Here is a 13,682-nt window from a genome sequence, read left to right as displayed (position 1 = left end):
ATCTTGTGTTGTTCGAGTAGTATGTGTCATTGCTCACACTTATGGCTAGAGATAACTCTCCTGAAATTGTGACAGATCTTCTCTAGTGCATTGGGGCTGCTGGATGGAATGATGGATCCACCCTCTAGGAAAATGTTTCACTGATCATTTTCATTATTAGCTCCTTGAGTTCTTCAATTTTTTGAGCCACAAAATCTTTGGCGCATTCCATGTTGCATGTAATTTTGCAATATCTTTGTTCTCCATGTGTTTTTTATTTTGCTGGTTGTGGCATGATCTACACTTATCACACATTTTCACGGCATTTATCCGAATTTGTCGCTAAATCACGCCCAAGGAGTAGAGTGTAAATGAGGAGAGAGAAAGATAATGTTTTAAAGAATGACAGAGGAAATCGATGAACGGAAGAGAAATTAGAGAAAGTGCTCAGATATTGAAGTCTCTCTCCATTGGACAAAAGAATCCAAAAAGGTCATTTATTACATTTAATTTTCTCTTTTTATAATTGTTAGACCTTCGTGAAAATACATATTTGAGCATATTTTGCCAAAACTCTAAGGTGTGGGTCTTTTAGATTATTGTCCCCCTAGTTGTACTGGGCCATTATCTTGAAAAGAGTTGGCCTCATGCTAGGTTGTGAAAACGTGAAAGCGAGCCACTCAACCCCGTGCAACTAACTTTTAATGTCTGACCTTAAGTGCCATGTTACTTACTTATCCCTGGTTATTTACCCCTAACTACTTTACCATCTGCTTTCTAGCTCTGGTAACTCGGCTTGAACACTCGCTCATTATCACTCGGTCTCAATCACTCAACCATGGTCACCCGCCTCGATCACTCGCTTGCTTCGCTCTTATGTCCTATAGTTACGTCCAACAAGTCCATTTACTGATTTCACGCACTTGGGATGATTTCTCCTAGCTGATACATTTTGAGTCGTCTGATACTCGATGATTTGGGCTATCCGATGCATTCACAGTCACTTTTTTGATATATATATATATATATATAGCATGCAAAACTCATGTTGGCAACAGCTTAAAGCATAGCCGTACACAAAAAAAAAAGGAAGCATGAAAATCAAAATTGAAAACGAATAACCACCACCATGAAGAAATAAAATGCGAAATCTAAAACTAAAACTTCACTTCCAGCTACCCCAAGCATGAATTTTCCAATCACTTAACAAATAATACACCAAAACAATCATAGACTTACAAAACAAACTGGAGCATAATATTCTCCATAGAAACTCAACTTTCTCTCAGCCTATCCAAAAAAAAAAAAAGAAAAATCAAGCTAAATAAATCAATTGAAGCGAGAGCAATCTCTCCTGATCTCCCCCTGATTTCCAGTCTTCACCCCCACCCTCCCCAGTCTTACCATTGCTTCACCGAAAGCCGAGCGGAAGCTTTGCGCGTTGAAGGCGAAGCTATTAACTATAGGCTTCGACATTGGATGTCCCAAAAGCACCTGATCTGATTTGAAAATTCCCCTCCCCTTCACCAAACCACGGTAATAAGCGTTATCAAACACATTCGGCGTTTGGGGATCCATGCTGACCGCCACCCTTGGGTCGACGTTCTTCGGGCAGGACTGCATTAATTGTCGTGCGTACGTTGGGTCAAGTGACGGGTCGACATTGTGGGTGGCGTTAAAGGAGTATAGGCGACTGGCGAAGCGGGAGCAGTGGGCGAAGCCAACTGTGTGCCCGCCGGAGAGAGCCACCATGTCCGTCACCGATAGGTTGTTCTTGCGGAATAACCATGATAGTAAGTTGAAGTTGAACTCCGGTGAAGGGAGACTTCCGGGGACGCGCCATCGATGCGAAGCCAGGCCGTCTCGCCGCCCGAGTTCGACCGAGAAGTTCGGTCCGCCTGACTGCTCAGTGAATGGTGAGAATATTAGTGCAGACAACTTAAGTGCAGATAGTACTATTGACATATTCAAGTGGGAAATCAACCTCTTTTTCGAGGGGCAAGCTCTCTCCCAGACCCAATGCTAGGAGGGATTATTGTATCAGGACACCGGATGTAAATATGCATCCAAAGTTCAGTGGACACTTGTCACGTGACAAGTGAGCCCCATTGTAATACACTGGTTGGGTAAGTTTTATAAAAAGGTGAGCCCACTTGTCACGTGACACACTCTCACTGAACTCCGGGCGTAAATTTTGGGTTTGAAGTCCGAATGTAATAATTTTTTCAATGTGGGAGGGGATAAGGTAATGAAACGATATTTTAGGAAAGTAAATCTAATATTTTAGGAGGGATAAAAAAGTAAATAGCCCTCCAATATAAGTAAAAATTTGAATTTGAGAAAGACAATTGCCAGCCTAAACCATACATGGGTTTGCCCCAGGCGATATTGTGGCAATACCAATATAATATCTCTAAAAAATCACTGATTCATACCTACGTTCACCACACATAATAATTACTTCATGGAATGGATAATTCACTGAAAAGACAAAAGTTTTCTACTATAACATTAAGACTAGTGTGTTTGGGGCGGCGGTGCAATGACATTGTGGTGTCATACTGTAGTTTTTTTCTATTTAGCAAAACTGTATTTAAGTTTTGTTTTAAAAAAACTGCAGATGAAATCTGTATTTTTCCACCAGACCTAGCTACATGCAATGACTGCTTGTTTGGGGCGGCGGTGCAATGACATTGTGGTGTCATATTGTAGTTTTTTTCTATTTAGCAAAATTGTATTTAAGTTTTGTTTTAAAAAAACTGCAGCTGAAATCTGTATTTTTCCATCAGACCTAGCTACATGCAATGACTGCTTAAAAGAATTTTTTTTGTACTAATCACCAAAACTTTTTGAAGAGCTTTTTTTTTTTTTGAACAACTTCACAGTTGTTTCTTCAAACAATATAGCTGTCCGGCTTGTTTGGAAAGAGAGATAGAAAAAGAGAGCGGAAAAAGGAGGGAGAATTACCAAAACAACTACGTCTCTAGCAGCTATGGCCAAGATATCAGCGCAGGAGACAATGCCAGGGCAAGCGGCTTCGACAGCTTGCTTGGCCTTTATTACCGTGTCGAAGCCATCGCCAGCAAGGGAGAGATTGTCGCTTGCATCTCTTTCGGCATCTCCATTTGTAGACTGAATCAAGATTGATCCGTCGCAACCCTATAAGTCAAGTTATTTAGATGAGTATACAAAGCTTTAACTTTTAGCCATTTTCTTAAGAGAATGATCGATGCAAACAGGTTTAAAGCAATCGTAGGTTTATTAATTGTACGTTGAAGATTTTGGTTTCCTTTTCTCAAATGTAAGTAAGAGCTTTGGACGTATTATAAATTCTTAATTTACTGTCTAAAATTTATATAGATATTACATAGAAAAATCAACTTCAAATAATTCTTTATAATGCTTATCTATCTTAGTCCTTCCTCTTCCCATATTTCTCTAGCACAACACTAAACTAATAAAAAAATCAACTTTAAATAATTCTAAAACATTAAAATCTATATCTAGATAAAATCCACTTTGAAAATAAACTGCAATATTATATACGAGTTACCTCAACAAAACAATCATGAAAGAAGAGCCTAAGTGTCGCCGGGATAGTCACAAACGTTTGGCTCATCTTCTTTATGATCGCCTGCCTTACAATTGACTCAACATTTGGGCATCCAAACCTATAAAAATTTTGTGCTAATTGTGTATCTCCTTCTCTTATCATCACCATCAACAATACAACCAACACTGCACACATCCTCCCACACATCTCCATCTCTTATCTCTTACTCTTGCTCCTGTCAAGCTCTCATCTTCCTAAACTTTATAATGAAAGCAACATAGAGCTTGCTTGATTTTGTCATAATCAAGCCAATAATTCAATGTGGAACACCAAAAAAGATATCTTTCTGCAATGTTGTGTGTGCTGTGATCCAATAGTACTAATACTTCACATGGTTGGCATAAGACTCCAAATGCTCATTATAATAATAATTATAAGAGGCCAAATTGTTGAATGATTTCCTTCTTTATTTATTTTATTTATCACAATCATGTTGATAAATATATTTCATATTAGTGGACTGTGCAGTTTATCAGAGTTTAGTAGTAAAGTATACATGGTGACACAGACTAGCCAACTAATGTTAGAACTACTGCATTTATAATATCTTCTATCAACGTCTCTGCTATAGATAGTTTGGCCATGCCATATTTTATGCCTTATTGCACTAATCTCTGCATGTGGGCTGCATGTGGAAAGGACTTTGGAATCATAGAATAAAAAAGGTATACTTGAGAAGTTCTTTTTGGCATATTCCTATTAAGATGTAAGTTAATAAATTTTCTCTATCACATATTCTTTTTTTATTTTTTTAATATTTTTAATAAGGTTTAGCTTTTTTTGTCAAATTGACATCAAAATTCCGGTGAAGCTCATTATGGACTGTTTAGCATTGTTGATACAACGACCCAAACTACTTGCATTTACTTTTACTGAAAGCATTATTTTTTACTTGATAGGGTCAATTTATTAGACAATAATGTCGAAGCTAACTTTTTTGCATCTGATTATGTCGACAGAGGCCGATGCACAAACCTTAAAATTGTATTCACGTGCCTGTAGCCTCATTCATGCTTCTACGATTCAATTGGTCTCTTAGGCTAGGGCTCTGGCGATGAGTCTTCTCCACGGAGCGTCCAGTGACTTCGGGGGGATATTCCTCCTCGATCTTAAATCCATGTTAGGTAAAGTTGCTTTCTCTGTTTAGGACCTTCCCATTCTATATTTTTGTGGAATTTTTGCTAGATATGTAACACATATGAATTGAGTTGATTGAATGCAAAATTAAAATATGGGTGTTACATATGTAGTACATATGAATCAAGTGGAATGTATGTAAAAATTGAAAGTTAGGTTTTAGATATGCATTACATAAGAATTGAGTGATTTGTATGTGAAAAATAGAATTTTAGGTGTTTGATATGTTATTCATAAGAATTGAGTGGAATGTATGTAAAAATTGTAGGTTAGATGTTAGATATGTAATAAATATATGAGATTTGAGTGGTATGTATGTAACAATTGAAGTTCAGCTGTTCGATTTGTAGTACGTAAGAATTGAGTGTTGTATGTAGAATATTGAAGGTTAGGTGCTAGATATGTAATACATAGGAGTAAAGTGGTTTTTTAACAAAAAAATTTAAGTTTAGGTGTTAGATATGTAATACATAAGAATTGAGTGGTATGTATGTAAAAATATTGAGGGTTAGGTGTTAGATACATAATATAAAAGAATTGAATGGTACATATTTATGTAAGAAAATTGAAATATAGGTGCTAAATTTATGTATATGTGTATGTGTGCGTCTGTGTGCATGTGTATGTGTATTTATATATACTATATATAAAAGAGTTGAGTGGTATGTATGTAAAAAAGGAAGTTTATGAGTTAGATTTGTGTGTATATATGTGTATGTATATGTACATGTATAAAAACAATCATACAAACATTTATGAAGAGCTATTATAGATGTCATTTTGAATTATTCATATAATTATTTATGCACAAAATAGCTTATGTACAACTAGTGATTTAAATGTACTTATCTTTACATGTACATATTATTAGGCCGCTGATAGATATTTGATATTTGAGATCAAGGATGTATGATAGATTGTACCTAAAAAAAATGGCTTGCTAATGAGTTTTTAAATGGTGTTGAGAATTTTTTGCAAATGACATTACAACAATCCTTTTATCTTTCAGAAGGTAGGTGTTGATGTCCTGGTGTAGTCAAGTTGGATCTATACCTAAGGCGTTTCAACTCAATTATTGGTGCTGGATTTCACAATGATGAGTATGAACTAGATGTTTAATATGATTAACTTTGGGCTTCATCAAGTTCAGCCTTGTAATAAAATGCAATCCTATAACATATAAGTAATTGATTTTGGATGCCAACAGAGCTCCTTTTGTTAGAGTGTTTTTGAGGATGATGAAGCACTAAACAGTGTAGCGTATATATTTTACTATTTATTGAATGCTGCACAACAGTCTTTGTGAGAATGCTGCATCACACATTCAAAGCTATCAGTAGCATTAGGAATATTGAGTATTACATTTAATTACAACAGGCCTAGAGAATGCTTTAATCAAGTTGCAACATTATTAAGAGAGAAAAATCCCATGGAAAATTAGTTCTATAAGACTTTTACAAAACAAAAATGTTAGTATCAAAGTTAGCGTTACTATTAAAGATAATGGACTACTATGTTAATGGGTGCATCTTATATTATAATACTAATGCAATGACACAAAATGTAGATTTTGTGGCGTAGAGAGTTTCAAACCAATGGGCAAAAAAAACATACATTAGAAAAATATTCCATACCAGCTTCTCTTTTACTTACCACTCATAGCCAAACTTCAAAACTTTTATGTGTATAGCTCCTCACATAACATAACATAATATCATATCTATTAATAACAGATCTTTCAGGTGAAGCATAGAAACACCTCGATCATACTTATCATGCCTTTGAAGGTGAACCACATAACATTGGGCTTAGCTTATGTGCAGATGGGTTCACACCATATAGTTAGACCATGACACCCTACTCATATTGGTCGTAATAATTACGCTGTATAATTTTCTTTTTGATATGTGAATGATCACATTATTTTATTTCTGATGCTGATGATATCAGATTCACATAATCTAAAGGAAAAAATTGATGTATACTAACTACCTATAATATGTGAGTTTCAAATATTATGTGAAAAATGTATGCGGATTTATGATATTACTACAAAATAGAATTTTTAGATTAAAGTTTTCATTATGTGAATGATTAATGATTTTTTCACTTATGGATATTTTTTGGTTGGAGAATGAAGATAAAATTAGATTATCCTTTCTGTGTGGATCTGTTTAAGGCATTCACCCTAAAACATAGAAGAAAAAATTCTTCTTTTATTTTCGTCAAATGTTTCTAGCCCATGATCACTTATTCTGAAGGAATAGACATAATTTCTTTAAAAATAGAGTTGAAAAATCAACCCCTCTACTGAGGATAATTGGGGAGGATTTATGACAGCTAATTAATGAAATACCAAAGATCACTGAGAGACCATAACTAACTTCAAATATTCTTTTTAATTTTGGTGTACACATAATTGGAAGAAGCGAAGAATTTTCTAAGATCTTTCATACTTAAGGACCAATCTAGACATAATATTGGTGTCATGCATATTAAAATTTTTTTTTTTTTATATTATCATCAATACTATGATGAACATTAAAGGGAGAACAAAAGAAAATGTCAAATCAAGATTGAACTTAAAGAAGTTTTGCAAGATGAGGGAGTTAGATTTTCAAGAGAAAAATGTCTTTAAACTAATAAAACCTGAAGTTAACTATTGTATTACATTGGATCGATGATAAATACTATATGAAGGGATACTTTCTCTGAAGTTTTTTAGTGGATGTGTCCAAATTAAGTAGCTACAGTGACTTGGGAACATGAAAGATATTTGGCATAAAAATCACAATCGAAACATTTTCTTACAATGCTTATTAGTGCTCTACCAAATTAAATACTTAACAAAATAATTAGATTCATTATCATCAATATCCTTTAGAAATAGAGATAAAATTAATTGAACAGTCATTATAACGAATAAACCTAGAAGAACCATTGACATGCAAACTATTATTGAACACATTTATCAAGAGAATAAAATGTCAGATCCTTCTATCAAAAAAAAAAAAATTTTTTACCCTCGAGTATATCATCAGTACTTATGAAGAGGTTTCTCAAATTATGGATAAATTTTAAGTTCATCATCAACAAAATCGTCTAATGAATAGAATAAGAGTGGTATGTCTCTTTAGATTTAGGTTTTTCTTAATTTTATCTCTTGTAATTTCAGCTTTCTACTTTTACATCATCCGTTTTGTGTGTTAATACTCTACTTTTAGCATTTTTCTTACTCTAGTGGTGTCGTACATACACTTGGTTACACCATAGTTTATATTTTTACTATGCACCTTCCTGTGTTTGTTTTTGTTGCTTCTATTGAACATTTTTTCCTTACTTTTGTTGCTTAGCATTAATTTTATTAATATCTTTCTTCCTTTTATATATAGCTTCAAGTGAGAGTGGAAAAAAATCACCTGATCAACCTCCACGTTAGTGCCCCAATACAACTAAAAGGATGAAGAATTTGGTTTCTTGCATAGCCTCATAATGCTCTAGTGTTGTGTTGATTATTAGCACTATCACTGCAATAGTTCCCCGGGGTTCTGCAGATTTTCTCTGATTCAATCAAGCCTGCTACTCCTTTTTGACCACGTACTCCTACCTTAGCAGCCCCTCCCACACCTTTGGTCCCAAACACTAAGCTACTATTTCCCCAGTTAGATGAGCTAAGCCCTTCTACTCCAGTAACTTCGCGGTAGGATTCCTTTAGCCTGCTATTTTAATTGATCTAGAGAGAGAATCGTAACTTACCTTTTATATTAGAATAAATTTAATTACATTTTCACTAGTTTTTAACTAATGTTTCTATTTTAGTTTCAACTTCTTAAGGCAACCGATCAAACAATACTCCACATCTCTCTTCAAAGAAGATCTAGATATATAATTTTAATTAGAATTATAACTTCAAGTTATTTTGTTATACATAAAATTATTGCATAACTTTTATTTTGTATAGGTACTTTCACTGGCTGCCAGAGTATCACCAACAAATCCAACATATTTTTGTGATTCGCGATAGACATCTGTTGGGCGATATGTTCACAACGGCTCGTAAGAAGCGGCATCACCAAACTTGGTTAGAGAGGAAATGTGGGCCAAGTTAACAAGATCATAGGCATCTCCCAATTATCAATGGAAGAGGAATACTAATCAGTAGATCAAGAGAGCCATGGGCGTCACGCTCCACATTAGAGAAACGGTCCTTCAAATAGAGCAATACGTGAAGTTGGTAAGATTAACTCATTAATCGATAATTCAAAGACGCAATCATCCATTACTTATTATTTTTCCTATGTTCACAGGAATAAGAGCTTGGTCAACTGCTCACTACCGCGAAGTTGCATTTTTGGGTGCATCAATGCCTGGGGATGCAATAGTGGGTTTCTTACCTTTCTCAGAGTATCAGTTTAAGTAACAAACTTTGAATTTTTACATTTTCTTACCTTATTAACATAAAATATTAATTAATTATTAGTTTTAATTATATAGAAGAACTACAAGCACATTCAGGATATGCAAAGCCAAAGTCAAAGTCAAAGACCGACAGACACTGATAGTAGTGGTAGTCACTTTATCGCGACCAATCTGACTTCGAGATATGTAATAGGTTAAATTGAAGAAGAAGAAGGGGATGGCATATGAATTGAGCACAAAGGGATGGAATTTGTGGCCAAGCACTCGAGTTGGTCAAGGTCCGAGGTCATCTTCATCAGAGGATGATGAACTTGTTCAACATATCACTGCTTTGACTGAAGATGTACATGAGCTACGTGAAAGGCATCAGAGAGTACAGGTCACCCTCAACCGACGAAAGCAGGTTGTTGATCCGGGCCGTGGAAAGCAACCTTTTGGTTCAATAGATGAGAATGATGGAGAGGAAAAAGAAGGAGAAGGGGAGGAGGATGAAGACGATGATGATTCACTTATGATACATCGTAGGAATATGTATTTTTTTCTTATTTAATATTTATACATGATTCTATGTATATATATTTTATGTTTAAATTTTTAAAATTTCTGTTTAGACGAGTATTTTATTAGTTTTTGTGTAATCCTCACTAGCTCTATTTACTTTCATTGTCCATACATGTTTGTGCAATTTACTTGTGTTGTGCTTGTGTAAAAAGTCTAATTGTTTTTTTCTTTTATTTTGTTTTTTAAATTACAACATATTTGCATCCGCTTTGGGTCAATAAAGCCCGACACAAATAACTATAAATTTTTTTTTACTCTAGCCACCTCTCCAACGTAATAATTGGATTCATAGTCCGATGATGTAATTTACATAGATAACTTTTACATCCACAAGAATGGCGTAGCAACTCGTTAATGTTGACATTACTAGAACCCAAAGCCGACACACATTGTTTGTGTCGACACTAATTGTCTCTGTGATGCTCGTTTTTTTGTAGAATCTGAATCAGACATAAGTCCGATGATAGTAGTGATTAACATCAATTTTCATCCCTACTACCATCCAAATTGTCCGAAGATAACTTGTGTGTTTCCGGTAGTTTTAGGAAAAAAGATTGCCAAGTTAAGAAAACAAACATTCTTAACAACATAGTTTAAGAAGATGAGAGTATCCGCATGTCTTCTAACGGCTGATTAGTTAAACAAGGAAAAAGGAAAAAAATTGACGTGATCATAAAATATTTCTCTTTTTAATACAAATTAAAGTATTTAATTTAATGGATACCTAGAATAATTCTTATGTACATACATATTTAACACTTAAGCTTTACTTATTGCATTTATTCAAACCAAATTTATATCACAAATACCATCAACATTTCACGTTAAAACTGAAATATACCTTTTTTATGAATGAATAGGTAAGCTGACATATATGATATATGGAAAAATTGAAATTTGGGCGTTAGATATGTAAATACATAGGAATTAAGTGCTATGCATGTAAAATTAGGAAGAAAGCATTACTATGGCAAGATTTCTAATACTGGTTGTTTGACAATAATTCTTTATCATAAAATAATTCTTTATCATAAAAGTATTCTGATATATATATATATATATATTTATGTATGTGATACATGCATACATACATATATTTTTTATTTTTAAATGAAATCCATATTTGGCAGAGATCCAAATATCAATTTCTCATGCACTTTTTGGCTCTATGATGAGTGCCCGCGTCATGTACCTAAAATTCCAAAGCGCCCGCCACGGTGAGATCGAACCCTTAACCTGAGGGGACTTACATTGACAAATATATATATCACATATTGCTAATTTTTTAGAGGATATTTTGGCTGCAGAATTATTTCTGTATAACTTGTAGTCTTTATCATTTTCTGTTAGCGTACGTTTAGAGACAACTTTCGAAGGATAAGGGAAAAACACAAGCAGTTATAGCACATAACAGAAAAAGGAAAAAAGAAGAGTTTCATCAAATCTATGACAAATGCGATTGAATCCCTGTAATCAATTTAATCAAAATGCCGGCAATTTAATCAAAATGCCGGCTCCTAATTCTTTTTTTTTTATAATTTTTAGGGAGATACATACAGACCATTAATTTCCGATGTATTTATATATCTAACCCTTATACCTACAAGTTTTACATATATGCATCCTTAACTATACATAAAAATGTGTATTTCTACTTTTTAAAGTTAAGATAATAATGTTTTTTATGTGATATGAAAGAACCAAATTGGGTGTTATATATATAAATACATAAGGCTTGGGAGGTAAGCATGTAAATGTCTCTTTTTTTCTCGGTTATCTCCAAAGCCTACTAGGGATGTGGAGACAAGAGAAAAAGAGACGGCTCGAATTATGTAGATGAGTGAAAAAGAGATCGGATGAGCCTATGGAAGAGAACACTTAGCAACATCTAAGAGCTTGTTAGGTCAACTTTGCACAAAATAACTCGACAGATCAACTTGACAACTTAGAGTTTTGAAGGTCAATCCGACACATGGCAGCCCAATAAATCAACTCAGCCAAGTAACTCGGCTTATGCATAACATGTAGCATGAAATTTCATCAAAACTCATAACTTCTCCATCTAATTATTTCTTCTCCCTTTTTTTTTCCTTTCTTTAGTTCGTATCACATTTATTTATGACACTCTGATGTCACCCTCAAATAATTTTGAATCATTTGTATTGTAAAATGTTGATCATCCAGATCATCAGCATTCATCCAGTTTTTTCCAATATTCCATTGCTTAGCATGCACATGCCCAATTATTGGAATGCATAGAATATTTGGGCTCGTTTATTACATTTTATGATGCACGATATTCTGCCATATAATAATAGTTTATGATGCATGGATAGATACCGCCGACACATAATGCATTGTTTCTGAAAAAAACATAGAACATGCACATGGACGAGAGATAACATTGATACCATTACTAACTGTAACAATTTTTCTAATTAATTATTAATGAAATTAAAAGTAATATTTAGCAGTTAAAAATAAGCCATACAAATAAAAAAGTCTCCCGAAAAAATAGAGTTTTAGTAGTGTTTATGTTTTGGCGGGTTTGTATCATCCCCTCAATTTAAGATGAATAATCAATTATTGAAATCACGTTCTCTAAAAAATCACTCGACATTTTAAGTAAAGAGGTAAATTTGCTTACGTAAGACATACGTAGTGCTGCGTACTTCGGAGGTTATTCAGAGGGTATTTGGGGGTTATATGTAGGTTACACCCTCTGTAATATTTTTGTAACTTATCTATAGCCCCCAAATACCATCTGAATAACCTCCAACATACGCAGCTCTGCGTATGTTTTATGTACGCAAATTTTTCTCCTAAATAAAGCGATTCATTTGCGAGAGCCAAAATTCTTCTTGTGTAAAAGCAAATAAAATATACATAGAATATATATTTTTCGTGTCAATTTAGATGTAAATATTTTTTTGGAGTTTTTAGGATAAAAAGATAAATTTGACTTTGTAGAACTTATAATTGAGAGCTTATCTTCTTTGTTTTTTTCACATGTCACCTACAATATTTTAGACGTCCGAGTCTTCATGTTTTGAAATCTTCGTATACTGACTTTAGTATTAATATTATTAAGAAAGATTTAGAAGCATACGACTCAATTTTTATGTATTTACATATCTAACATTCAAACTTTAGTTTTTTACATTTTCTGTCATCTTATCAATATAAGAAATTATGTTTTTCACTTTTTTTTTAGTTAAAAAAGTAATTTTTTTGTATGTGATGTGAAAGATTTGAGTAGTATAACCTTAAAACTTGAAGTTTTGAAGCTAAGTATGTAAATACATAGGAAATTAGTGGTACTTATGTAGATACCCCTATTATTTTATATATATATTTTTGATAGGCTACTATTCCACGAGAAATATTTGTGTACATCGTCTGATAGATTGCAGGGAGGGTATTGAGGGTTATATTTGCGTTATGCCCCCTTAACCTTCCTGTAACCTACCTGTAACTTAGAAATATATGAAAACAGAAACACGAAACTTATTAGTTACAGGTAGGTTACATGTAGGTTATAGGAATGTTACAAGAGATATAACGCGGATATAACCCCCAATACCCTCATTGTAAACTACCAGACGTACACAGCTCTGCGTATGTCTTACGTACGCAAATACTTCTCCTGTTCCACACCTCGTTCCACATCTTCGCTGCTTAGCATGGTCATTATCCTCTATAAAAATCTGACATTTTTCATGAACTTAATTAAATAAGAAAATAAACTCAAATCATATTTACAGATATTCAGCACTTACAAATTATTATAAATAATTAGCAATAACAAATTATTACAAATAGATATTATGACAGATAGATAAATTTATTTTAAATTCTGCTTAATTTATTTTTAACTTTCAAATAATTCCACAAAACCCCTCTTGTAAATTAAAAATTATGAGATTATCGTTTACTTCGTTTTAGACTTGCCTTTGAGCTAGAAACTCAATTT

General features: G+C 33.6%; 1 protein-coding gene across 1 annotated transcript; it reads right to left on the bottom strand.

The window, feature by feature from the left end:
• Nucleotides 1–1,161: 1,161 nt before the first annotated feature.
• LOC110028595 (peroxidase 51-like) lies at nucleotides 1,162–3,866 on the bottom strand. Its single transcript, XM_020730504.1, has 3 exons — nucleotides 3,533–3,866; nucleotides 2,947–3,138; nucleotides 1,162–1,881 (listed from the first exon to the last, which is right to left on the bottom strand). The coding sequence occupies exons 1-3, from the start codon at nucleotides 3,743–3,745 to the stop codon at nucleotides 1,309–1,311; spliced, it is 978 nt and encodes a 325-aa protein (XP_020586163.1). The 5' UTR covers nucleotides 3,746–3,866; the 3' UTR covers nucleotides 1,162–1,308.
• Between the last annotated feature and the right edge of the window lie 9,816 nt (nucleotides 3,867–13,682).

The sequence above is a fragment of the Phalaenopsis equestris genome, unplaced genomic scaffold, assembly GCF_001263595.1.
Source record: "Phalaenopsis equestris unplaced genomic scaffold, ASM126359v1 Scaffold000516, whole genome shotgun sequence".
Classification (NCBI taxonomy): Eukaryota; Viridiplantae; Streptophyta; class Magnoliopsida; order Asparagales; family Orchidaceae; genus Phalaenopsis; species Phalaenopsis equestris.
The sequence above is the reverse complement of the archived record's forward strand: the minus strand, read 5'-3'. Positions and strand labels throughout refer to the sequence as shown.